At 25.2% G+C, this 13614-nt stretch overlaps 1 protein-coding gene across 1 annotated transcript; it reads right to left on the reverse strand.

Annotated features, from left to right (window-relative positions):
* Positions 1-6195: 6195 nt before the first annotated feature.
* LOC123297627 (phosphatidylcholine:ceramide cholinephosphotransferase 1-like) lies at positions 6196-13045 on the reverse strand. Its single transcript, XM_044879370.1, has 7 exons — positions 12922-13045; positions 11016-11160; positions 10556-10943; positions 10008-10412; positions 8740-9546; positions 7932-8107; positions 6196-6708 (listed from the first exon to the last, which is right to left on the reverse strand). The coding sequence occupies exons 1-7, from the start codon at positions 12978-12980 to the stop codon at positions 6553-6555; spliced, it is 2136 nt and encodes a 711-aa protein (XP_044735305.1). The 5' UTR covers positions 12981-13045; the 3' UTR covers positions 6196-6552.
* Between the last annotated feature and the right edge of the window lie 569 nt (positions 13046-13614).

Genomic DNA, 13614 nt, shown 5'->3' on the forward strand with positions numbered 1-13614 from the left:
AAGGTGCTCTTTTCTAAAAACAGTTTTTTAATAATCAATCCTTTTCGAGACATTTTACGAGGAAAATATACAAGTACAAAATTTAATCTCAAAAAATTTCCTACAATTTATGTCTTTGCAATTTTTTACGTAAAATCAATAATTTCAGCGTACGAGCTTTGCAAAGTGATTAGATTACGTGAAAGATTATATATTTTGATTCGAGTATTTAACGTTAAATAACTGAAAAGTTTGACATTTTTTGAAAAAAGTATATCATACATGCACTTTTAAAAGTAGTAAAAAAACCTTGGAAACGAAAATATGCGGTTTAATGGTTTCTAGTATCTTAATTTTATGTTTTATTCAGCACAAAAACTGATGATTTTACCACGGGAACTAAAATTAATGCTTCCTGCTTTCCAATTTACTTTAATTAGGTACTGACAACATCCTAAAAAAGTTTGAACAGTTTCGGATACACAGTTTTCGAAATATTGCAAATTCAATGAAAAAAAAAAAAAAAATTAGAAAAAAACGAAAAAATTGTCTTTATCGTTAAATAACTCGAAAAATAATAAAGCTGCAAAAAAAAAAAAAAAAATGTTTAGAAAGAACAAATGTAGCTCCTTTTTTTTGCAAAATATTTTACCAGCCAAACTTTTTTTTGTAACTTTATTATTTTTCGAAAGACATTTTTTTTTTTTTCGAAAAATTTGTTTGCATTCCAATATTTCAAAAAATATGTATCCGAAACTATTAGAACTTTTTTGCACATTGTCAGTACCTTAATAAAGTAAATTGGAAAGTGGCAAACATTAATTTTAGTTCCCGTGGTAAATTCATCAGTTCTTGTGCTCAAACATACAAAAATGGTACGAGAAACCATCTTTTCATTATAACTCCGTTAATTTTCGTGGAAATGAGTTGAAATTTTTTTCATTTTCAAGGTTTTTTATAGTACTTTAAAAAGTGTAAAAATTATATTTTTCAAAAAACGTCCAATTTTTAAGGTATTTAACGTTAAATACTCCGAATTTAAATAGTCAATAACTCGGAAAGTATTTAATTTTCGAAACATACTTAAATGACCCTTTTTTGCTTAGAGTTCATCACTCTTATCGATTCTCGTTGCCATTTTCAACATATATTTTTCTGTCCTCTAGAAGGGGTGATTACACTTTGCGGAGTGCGTACGCCGAAACTATTTAATTTATAAAACAAAAGAATGATCATGACATGAATGGTAGGAAATTTTTCTAATTTATATATTTAGATTTTTTCTTCGTAATATGACGTCTTTCTTGCGGTGCAAGCGACAAGCATACAAGGTAGCAAAGTTCAAATTCGAAAAGAGCACCTCAAAATCTATTATATCACTCTTTTTCAAAACTCCCGGAAAACTTTCCAGGTAACCCCTTTTTTGAACCAAATATAAACAAAATATATAAATAGATATACAAAAAATGTAAATATTTATCTATACGAGAATATAGAGAAGTTGTTAGTGCTGCGCCGGCCAACCTAATTCAAAATTGAACTTTTTATCAGTGTTCATGATCCAAATGATCATTTTTATTGAATAAAAACATTGTAGAACGTGTTGATTGATTTATTTATTTTTACCCCGACCATACAATGGCGAGGATTATGCGTTCAACCGGTATGTATGTATGTTCATCTGTGTCCATCTAGCTTCTAAACTTCTTATCATAATTTGACAAATGACGTATGGTTCAAACCGTATTGATTGTCCGCTGGTTATAAGCTATGTGATGTCACACTTTATTGAATATGGCGCCCTCTAGAAAAAAAGTTATGAACTTACAACAAATTTTTATTTCATAATACCAGTGTTAGGTATCAAAGAAAAATGTGTAATTAGGACTTTTCAAAAATATATATTTTGTACCTAATACCTATACTTGATCACGAAACTATAACCCCAAAATAGTTTAACTAAATAAAATTTAAAAACTAAAACCCCGACGCTCTAATGACGCTCAAATCACGCTCTTAATAGCATGAAAAACAAGAAATTATTTTAATTTGAAATTATTATGATAAGTAAAATCTTTCATTACAGTCGAGGCAACTCTTTTCCGTCCTGTGGAAAACTGTTTAATCTAAGAGGTCCCCCGACTGTAATGGTGATTTTACTTGCCTGCCATAACAATTTTAGATGAAAATATTTCTTGTTTTAATACTTTTAAGAGCGTCGGCGTTTTTATTTTTGAACTTAATTTAATTACAAGAGATACCAACTGATCAATTAATCAAGTAGTATCTAATTATTAGGTACGCACGGCAACTATTGAACAGAATTTTAAGCAAAGAGAGTTTTTCAAGAAAGTACAGGTAGGTATATTAGCTATTGGAATTTAAACGAAATAAATAATGAACCAAAGATATGGGATGTTTTAAGTTTGGACGTTATGTTATGTGTGTGTATCTGTCTGTCTGTCTGTGTCATTGTAGCGTCTAAACGGATGAACCAATTATGATTTTTTGTTTGTTTCCTTGGAAAGGTAATTTAATGGAAAGTGTTCTTTGCTATATTTCCAGTGCGAATTCCGTACTCGGCACAGAAAAAAAATAGGCCGTAATCCTCAAAATTGGTTCAATTTGGAGAAGGATGTAAGCAAAAAGATAATTTAATGTTTCGAGTTCCGTTAATTTTGTAAATTTTACTTGGTTTATGTTCGTTGTTGACCAACTTTGGCTACCATTTTCTATATGTGATGTCAGTTTGTCGAATTGAATTTCATATTAAATTTCCGATTTTTACCATATGTATTGATTTGCTGTATCTTGGTTACAAAAAAATTAACATTCGGCTCTCACAATAGATAAATTAGCCCACCCTACTTACCCACCTATATAGATATATACCTACATGGGTAGGTAAGTAGGTAGGTATTTAAGTATAGGTAGGTAGGTGGGTAAATAGATAGCTACTTATCTATCATTATTATAAAATATAATCAAATAACTATATATTAAAAAACTTATGTATGTATAATGTAAATAAATAAATAAGCAGGTAGGTAGATACATACCTAGGTAGGTAGGTAGTGCCTGTAGATAGGTGTGTTTATAATATGCATATGCAGCTAAAGTAGATGGAGTTTGTATTTGTTAACGCCTACTAAAAGAGAATAACCATCTCTCTATATACACATATATATATAGTAATTTAAAATTATATTAGTACCTACCTACCTACCTATCTAATAAGTTAAACAACTAATTAATTCATTTAACTAATAAATTATTACAATTTATTTAATACCATGTAAGCAAGTACCTACCTACCCACCTACCTATCTACCTATCAAATAGTGTAATAATTGCAATTTAAAAACATTAACACGCACCATAATGCAGTGTTCTTGTTTCTTTTACCACTGCCACAAAGTAGGTAGGTAGGTAGGTAGGTACTTTTAATTAATTATTACTTTCATCAATCTTCTTTTAGTTAAAAACACAATATTATATAAATATGAACATGGCTGCTTGTACTACAATATATCTAATTGAATTAGCAGACCAATAATCTTCTTATAACTAATTCCGACTTTTGGGGTGAAAACACTTACTTACCATTCATTTCCCTATCAGGTACTACTATTTCCCTTGTAACTTATATTCTCCTAATACAAATGTTAAAAATTTTCATAATTTTTGGTGAAATTAGTTCTAAAAAAGTTACATGTGAAAATGGAAAATTGGCTATATCTCGAAAACGGTTGGTTTTAGGGCAAAAAGGACGAAAATTTTGAGCATCTCCTGAACCTCCTGAAAATCGATGAAAAAAATCCGGAAAATTCGTGAGAATGGAAAATTTTGTTTAAAAATTGAATGATTTTTTCTCATTTTTTTGTGTTTTTTGGCCAAAAATTACTTCAACTTTCTTCAATTTGTATTAGGAGAATATAATGCCAGGTAAGTACACAAAGATTTTCATTTTCTTTTTTATTTGCACATAAGGTGCAAATAATTCGCTATGTAAATGGAACGAAACGAACAAATAATTAAACATTCTAAGCAAGAGTTTCAGGAGATGCTCAAAATTTTCGTCCTTTTTGCTCTAGGACGATCCGTTTTCGAGTTATAGCCAATTTTCCATTTTCACATGTTACTTTTTCAAAGCTAATTTCACCAAAAATTATGAAAGTTTTTAACATTTGTATTAGGAGAATATAAGTTGACAAGGGAAATAGTAGTACCTGATAGGGAAATGGTAAGTAAGTGTTTTCACCCTAAAAATCTTTTTCTTTTTTCTGGTATTAATTAGTATAAAACTTTTAATGATTGAATTAGTATTTAAAAAGTGACATGTGAATAGGAACGAAATTGCAACACACATTCAATGAATAATTATTAAATTTTTTTATATTAGTGTTATGAGAAAATAAGGTTCCAGGAATTATAATGAATGGTAATTAGAATAATAAAATTAGTAAAAATTTCAATAAAATTTATTTTATCACGATACAAATTAATATTTTTTTTTTAAAACTGGGTTTAAAAATTATTGCCATCCAACCATTAACAAGCTAGCTACATTTAAAATACAATTCAAAAGATACAAATTAATTTAGTAAATTAAACGAAAAAATAAATAAGAACTAAATTTTAGTTCAATACATTCAACACAGATGGCACTGCCGCCGAAATAAATTTTTAGTTCAATACATTCAACACAGATGGCACTGCCGCCGAAATAAATTTTTAGTTCAATACATTCGACACAGATGGCACTGCCGCCGAAATAAATTTTTAGTTCAATACATTCGACACAGATGGCACTGCCGTCGAAATAAATTTTCAGTTCAATACATTCAACACAGATGGCACTGCCGTCGAAATAAATTTTTAGTTCAATACATTCGACACAGATGGCACTGCCGTCGAAATAAATTTTTAGTTCAATACATTCAACACAGATGGCACTGCCGTCGAAATAAATTTTTAGTTCAATACATTCGACACAGATGGCACTGCCGTCGAAATAAATTTTTAGTTCAATACATTCAACACAGATGGCACTGCCGTCGAAATAAATTTTTAGTTCAATACATTCGACACAGATGGCACTGCCGCCGAAATAAATTTTTAGTTCAATACATTCGACACAGATGGCACTGCCGCCGAAATAAATTTTTAGTTCAATACATTCGACACAGATGGCACTGCCGTCGAAATAAATTTTCAGTTCAATACATTCAACACAGATGGCACTGCCGTCGAAATAAATTTTTAGTTCAATACATTCGACACAGATGGCACTGCCGTCGAAATAAATTTTTAGTTCAATACATTCAACACAGATGGCACTGCCGTCGAAATAAATTTTTAGTTCAATACATTCGACACAGATGGCACTGCCGTCGAAATAAATTTTTAGTTCAATACATTCGACACAGATGGCACTGCCGCCGAAATAAATTTTTAGTTCAATACATTCAACACAGATGGCACTGCCGTCGAAATAAATTTTTAGTTCAATACATTCGACACAGATGGCACTGCCGTCGAAATAAATTTTTAGTTCAATACATTCGACACAGATGGCACTGCCGTCGAAATAAATTTTTAGTTCAATACATTCAACACAGATGGCACTGCCGCCGAAATAAATTTTTAGTTCAAAAATTGAATGATTCTTTCTCATTTTTTTGTGTTTTTTGGCCTAATTTACTTCAATTTTCTTCAATTTGTATTAGGAGAATATAATGCCAAGTTAGTACACTAAAATTTTCAGCAAAATATTTTCATTTTCTTTTTTATCTGCACATAAGGTGCAAATAATTCGCTATGTAAATGGAACGAAACGAACAAATAGTTGAAAGTTTTATACTGATTAATTAATACATACCAGAAAAAAGAAAAAGGTTTTTAGGGTGAAAACACTTACAATTTGTCTATCAGGGTTGGTTTTATTGAAAAAAAAAATAGGAAAGCCGAATAAAATGAATAGATTTATTTTTTTCGGCGGTCGGTTTGGGGCAAGTTTTTGAAGACCTAAGCTATGTTATACTTTTGAATAAAATAATATGAATATTTATTATTTTTATATAAAAGTTTTGTTTTTTATTGTTTTTTTATAAATTAAAATACAAACAAATTAATTAATGAATTAAAATTAAATATATATATATATTTTGTTTTGTTTATAAACATGATAACATTATTTATTTATTGTATTGTGGTTGTATCAAATATAAATATATATGTATGTAAGTATGTATGTATGTATGTTATTTAATTAAATAGATATCACAATAACAACATCACATTACGTCTGTCTTGTAAGCATATCAATATCAATATCAACATCATGATCAGCATTATCAGCAAGTAGTAGCAGTAACAGCAGCATTATCAGCATCAAAACAACATTAGCATCATTATCATTATCAGTAGTAGTAGTAGTGGCATCACTTTGTATTATTATATTATTTAATTTTCATTTTGTTGTATATTTTTCATATTTTTGTTTACTTGTTTATAATTATATTGTTTTTGTTGTTGTTGTTGTTGTTATATGATTGTTGTTGTTATTGTTTGTTAGCTAGTACGTTGTGGATGTTTTGATAAACAACGTTTAGGCCATGGTAATGGCCAATTATATTGTCTTGGTACAACACCACCAACATTACATTCAAAGTATTTAAATAATGGGAACCACCATTCTTTACCAATATAATTATTTGTTGATGAATTCTATAAAACAACAAATAATAATATAAATAAATATTATTAATAATAAACAAATTCATTAATTAATTATAAATAACAATAAATATAAAGTAAGATAACTAAGTGATTAGAAAAGAATGAAGAGAGATTGATGATTGATGTATTTAGTGAAACCATCAACAGATTATTATGAAAATTTAAAAAAACTGCCCAGTTAATTGTTTGTATACGGAACCCTAAACTCGTATTTGAAACGTATTTAAGCACACTCTTCCATTTAATTAACTTTTCCCTTAAAGCATTCTCTCAACTAAACTAATTTTGAGGATAATTACGTATTGTTTATTTGCTCTAAGTTAAATATAACTAAAAACACTTCCCATTAAATTATCTTTCAAACCATCCTTTTAGACGGTACGATAGCACAAACAGACAGACAGACAAACACACACATAAAGTGCTTAAATTTATAAGAGTGTTGTTTTGGTTTGAGGGTTACAAAATAAATATGAGCAGTGAACAGTGATTGATTAGACAATCTAATCAGTAATCAGATTGTTAATAAATTAATGATAATAATATATAAATTTAATTAAAAGATATCATGATCGTGATGCCATTATTTGTTTATAAATTAAACACTACCCTCCCTCTAACACACTTCTAAATTGATAATTAGTTAACTAATTATATTAAATTAACATTTAATTAAATTAAATTAAATATAAGCGACAAACGATTTAAAGTATGTAGTACATCTGAGGTAATTGTTTAGATCAAATAAATTCATGATGACACTATTTAAAAATATCAAAACAAAGTCTTATTGTCATTGAAAATTCATAAGAAAAATAGGTGATGTCTACTTAGTTTATGTACTTAATGTTGTTGTTAAAAACACATATTAAACATTGTAATTTTTACCCGACTGCGAGACGTAAGTAAATAAATGCTAATATATTTATGTATGTGTCTTTCTATATGGTACACTATGATCCAATTTTAATGAGTCTTAGTCAAACAATTTGTCTTAGCTTTGTGAATGCTACTGAACACATTAGATGGAGAATTGGGTTTTAAATGGGTAATTTTTAAATAGCTATTAAATAAAATTGATTCATGTGTTTGATTTCAAAGGACCAAACATACAAACAACATAAACTATAAAACTGTTGTGAACTTGTTATAGTACACAACTAACAACACTCTCCATTAAAATAAAGTTATATAAAGTTATTATTACATACCTTAAATATAATATTATTACATAATGTATGATATAACCAAAATAATCTAGTTGTTATATAATATGCAATAATAACATCAACTGTATAATGACCGTGTGCTATTAAAACCATTACAACACCACACATTGCCAATATAAATGTTAACCAATGTATTATATAAAAACGTTTTGGTGAATCTATAACAAATAAATAAATACAATCAATCAATATCTTACTTATCATTAGTAATTAATTTATTATCAAATAACTTTGATAATAACCATTTTTCATTTAAAATTAAAAATAAACAAACTAAAATATTTAATAAATAATTGAATTTTGAAACAATTTCTACAAATGTTCATCGATCCTACCTAATAAATGTCCAAAATAATCATTATTAAAATTTATAAACACGTAACACGTATCTGTACGTTATACGTTTATATGTCTGTTAACTCTCTAGAGATCGTAAGTTAAGTACGATTTAAGTAAAATTTGATTTCAATAAAGCTTTTGTTCGAAAATGTAATCTTGTAATGTAGATGGTTAGTTTTCGAAATAAAAATATTAAAAATATTCGATTTTAATAAAATATGTTAATTATTTACAATCTCTAAGTTCATTTAGGTAACGCAGCTCTTATGCTATGAATTATATTTTTTATGTAGAATCTAGTGTATAATTAAGATAACTAATTAATTTGTGTAAAACCTAACATGTTTCTATAATAAAAATAAACTTGATGATATTATTTAATCTATAATATTTGTTCTTAAACAGTACATATTAATAATAATAATTATTATTTATTATAATAAATACTTACATTCAATTATAAATAAATAACTCAAAACTAAGCAGACCGTATGCCCACTATAAATATAATCACCACAATATGTATGTTTACCATTAATACTTAAACCAAAACCACTAATTAATTGTATAACACGTTCTAATATAATTAATGTTTTATTATTATCAGTTGTAGTGGTGGTTGTTGTTGTATTATTATTATTAATTGTTGTTAATTTTGGTGAACAATAATATGTTTTTGATGATATTGGTAAAACAGTTACATACATTGTTATTGAACGCATTAAATATAACAATGATAATATTAAAAATAAACGACGGAATACAATAAAACGATGTTTATGAAATATTAATAAAATTATTGTTAAATTAAATAATAACATGATGATGACTTCAGAGACAGCTAATGCCCAATCATGTGCTTCAATATTATCTAAAACAATATCTGGTAATGGTCCATATTGTGTACGATCTGGTACACGTTCATGTACTAATGCTAATGATATTGTTGTTAATATAAAATTTACAATCATTATTAATGCTGCTATACATGTTTTATAGATCTCTTTTGGATATCTTGTTCTTCTTGTTGTTATTGATGTTGTTAATAAACAACTATCATTACCACTGTTACTTCCTGTACCATTATTATTATTATTAATTAGATTACTTGTATTACTTGTACGTATTGGTGATGGCATATCAATTTTAATAATTGTATTTGAATCATCATCATTATCTTGATGATGATCATTATCTTGATCATTTACATTATTTGTTGATGATATTAAATAATTATTTGTTGAATTATGTTTACTACCTATAAATAAACAATACAAACAATTACCATTTTTATTTTATTTTATTTAAACTACTTTGAATGCTACACACACGCACAATCAAGCTTGTGCGCATGAATTATATAAAGAAGGGGGATGGTGGTTGTTTTTTATTCACCATGTTGGATCATAAAATCATTTCGAAAAAGAAGACATTTTTCAAAAAATTAATTCTGCGGAATACAAACACAATCCTTTACCAAAATTCTTTGTTGATTGACCGCTACACCGCGTTGTATATTGGATGAAGAATAATCTAATTAACCGATCTTTAGATATTGTCGATCTAACATATATTATTTTGAAACAATACAAGGCTCAAAAGAAGTATTTATTCGTTGCTGTTGTCACATCTTGATCTAAAAAAACACAAACCCTTTCGTAGATCAAGATGTGACTGGAAGCATTGTTAAATATAAACACGTTAAATATAATTGTGTACCTTGTGTACCTGTTCCAGCTCCTCCTCCATTATTATTATTATTATTGTTATTATTATGAATATTATTAGATAATTTATTAAATGTTGGTAATAATAAATTTGTGCTATTTAAATTATTATATTTATTATATTTATTATCATCATTATCAATTGATTGTTGTTGTTGTTGTTGTTGTTGTTGTATTGTTGTTGATTTAGATTTATTTAATTTATTAGATCTAGATCTTGTTGTTGTTGTTGTATTATTTTTTGTTTCATTAATAGAACTAAATAAACTTTTAGCTGTTGATGTTAACCAATTATTTTTATTATTATTTAATTTTAATAAACTTGTACCAGTTGTACTTGTACTTGTACTTGTACCAATGTTACCACTACCACTACCATTATCACCACTTGAATTACCTTTAAATTAATTAAAAAATATATAATTATATACAAATAAAACTAGTTCTTATCATATAATAAATTTAACAATTTAATAGAGCTTAATTTTTGTAAGAAAGAAATGTAAAATTAAAAATAAATAATTAAAAATAGATAAATACCTTTTTTATATTTATTATGATGATAATTATGTTGTTTATAATTATGTGAACAACATTGTTTACATTTAATAACATTATTATGTTTATTATGTTGTTGTTGTTTATTTATAATATTTATATGATCATCATCATCATTATTAATAATTATATTATGATCATCATTATCTTGATCAGAACATGTACATAAACATAAACAATTATTATCATTTAATTGTAATTGATGATGATTATCATGATCTGATGATGAATCATCTAAATCTGATATTATTTCATCATCATTATCATTATCATTATCATTATAATTATTTAATAATGGTTCTCTTTGATGATGTAAATCATTCATTCTTAATCTTTTATTTTCAATACTTTTATTTTTATAATTATTATCTTGTTCTTGTTCTTGTTGTTGTTGTTGTTTATTAATTGTTATTATATCATCATCATCATCATCATTATTATCTTGTTGTTTATTAATATTATCTTGTATTGTTATTATAACATTATCTTGTTTATCTTGTTGTTGTTGTTGTTGTTGTTGATGTTGTTCATTATTATTGTTTGATATTGTACCATATTCATTGTGCGTTTTTGGATCCAATACCATTCTAAAACAAAAAAAAACAACAATAATTAATATTAGACCAACTTAAACATATCACATACAGAATTAATTACTCTTAAATCAAGTGATCTACTAGATAGAGTTGACATAATAATAGAATGTAATAAGAATCATTATCTTACAATAAATATAACATATACAATTATTTTAAATATAATTAAATAATTATTAATAATATAAATAAAACATACTGTTCATGATTGTTATTGAATTGTTGATATTTAAATTGTTGTTTAGAATACATTGTAATTTCATGTACATATTATAATAAAATACTTTAAAACTTTTAAATAAAATACTTTAAAACTTTTATTTTAATCATAATAATTTATATATTTATTATCTATTTATTATTAATAATAAGTTATTTATAAAGTTCATATCAATCATAATAATAATATTATTTTATAGTTTGATCGTTGAATCATCAATCTATTTATTATCATTATTAATTCATTCATATATTCAAAAAGTATGTAAAGACCAAAATAATTATAAATGCCAAATCGGTAAATGAGCATAAAAAAAAACATTCTAAGTAACTTTTTATAATAATTTTGTTCTATATCTAACCATCACTGACGCTAGGTTCAATTTCTTAAGGTTCAGATTTCGTTTAAATATCTTAAAGAATGTTACCCATCTCCCTATAAATGACGAAAGTGTAAAGATGTCTTCATCTTAAATGCAACACACTGTAGGTATATAATAAATACTTTTAATAATATAATAAAATAAATAAATGATTTTTAAATGATTGTTGTTTTCAAGCAACATAGATGATAAAGAGTAAAGTACAAACTATAGCGTCTGTACTATAAATTAAGTATATATATAGGATGTCTACTTAAAATGATTACATACTGAAAACTATTTTATTATTAAGTTATTTTTAATAATAATCTACTTTTGGAAATATTAATTCATCTTTATTATTAAAACATGTAATTGTTCTTTTATAAAATTAAATAAATATATTCCTATATATTTTAAGAGTACTTTCTTGAATCGTTTCCCTTCTTATCTGTTTTAATTGATTTACATTTCTAAACAAACCTTTAACATTCTTATTAAAGTATTTCAATTTGTAATCATCCTGTCCTGTACATTCAATGTCAAAAATAAATACAAAAGCAAACATTTTTATAAAGAGTAATGTCTTTGTTTTTCTTAAATGTTAGAATTAAAAAGTTTTCCATATTTAACCAACATTTAATTAAACTTCCTGTATATATATTTATATATATTTATTATCTTTTAAATAATATTTATGTATGTATGTATTTGTTATCATTTAAATAATAATATTATAATAATAAATATATATATTTTTAATTAAATTAGTTACCAACATAATAAACTTAATAACCAACTTAATTATTTAATTAATAAAAATCCCTAATTAATATTAATATTATATGTATTGTATTGTATTGTATTTGTATTCTTATCTTCTTCAATACTTAATTAATTTGAAAATTTAACACTCATTGATGATGGATACATTTTGTACAATATATTGTACATTAGTAGTGAAGAGGTTAATATTATTATTATTATTATTATTATTTGATATTTAATTGTTTTTATAACTTAATAAAATTAAAATCAATTAAATTTAAGCATAATAAGTTTGTAAATGAGAGAATTGAATTGAATCATGGCATATGATAACGAGAGAGGGAATAAAAATAAACTTGTAATAATAATGAATAAGATAATAAAGATAAACAAATAAACATACCTAAATAAAGCTCTTTTCCATCGTTCACCAGTTTCAACCACAATTAATTGTAATTTCATGATTATAATAAAATTATATTATTATAAACTTTTACAATAAATAATAAACAAATAAGTACTTTATAAAGTTCAAGTTAAGTACTGTTATTGTTATTGTATTTTATATTTTATATTTTATATTTTATTACTTATTAATTTATAAATCCAAATATATAATATAAATATAAATAAATATTATTTTAAACTTTTACATTCAACATGTAGTTTTGTACTTTAAATATTGTTCTTATTAATTCATATTTATATTTAAATCAATAATGATGTGCGTTATTTAATTCACATGTGATGCATGTATTATCTTTCAAATCAAATCAATTCTTTTAAATTATTAATAATAAAATAAATATGTTAGGTTATAATATTATTATCATCATCATCTATTTAATAATCATCACATCACATCACATTATATTATATTATATTTAATTTATTTAAAACTAAAAATAAAATGAATTTAATATATTTAAATAATAAAATGAATTAAATTTAATACCATTTATTTATATTTGTATTAATTAAACATCACCATTCATTATTAACTGTAGGTATTCAATATTTATACTTGTATCTACTACTGTTGAAGTAATCATGTAGGTAGTTATTGTATATTGATTGATTTGTATTATTTATTTAT

Source organism: Chrysoperla carnea, chromosome 4, assembly GCF_905475395.1.
Source record: "Chrysoperla carnea chromosome 4, inChrCarn1.1, whole genome shotgun sequence".
NCBI classification, from domain to species: Eukaryota; Metazoa; Arthropoda; class Insecta; order Neuroptera; family Chrysopidae; genus Chrysoperla; species Chrysoperla carnea.

Bases quoted from the DNA above. Each gene is read 5' to 3' on its own strand.
- LOC123297627 (XM_044879370.1), bottom strand. From the start codon at position 12,980: ATGAAATTACAATTAATTGTGGTTGAAACTGGTGAACGATGGAAAAGA. The intron at 10,413-10,555 runs GTATTTATCTAT...ATTAATTTAAAG, and splicing joins TCATAATAAATATAAAAAAG to GTAATTCAAGTGGTGATAAT. The intron at 9,547-10,007 runs GTACACAATTAT...GTTTATTTATAG, and splicing joins AGCTGGAACAGGTACACAAG to GTAGTAAACATAATTCAACA.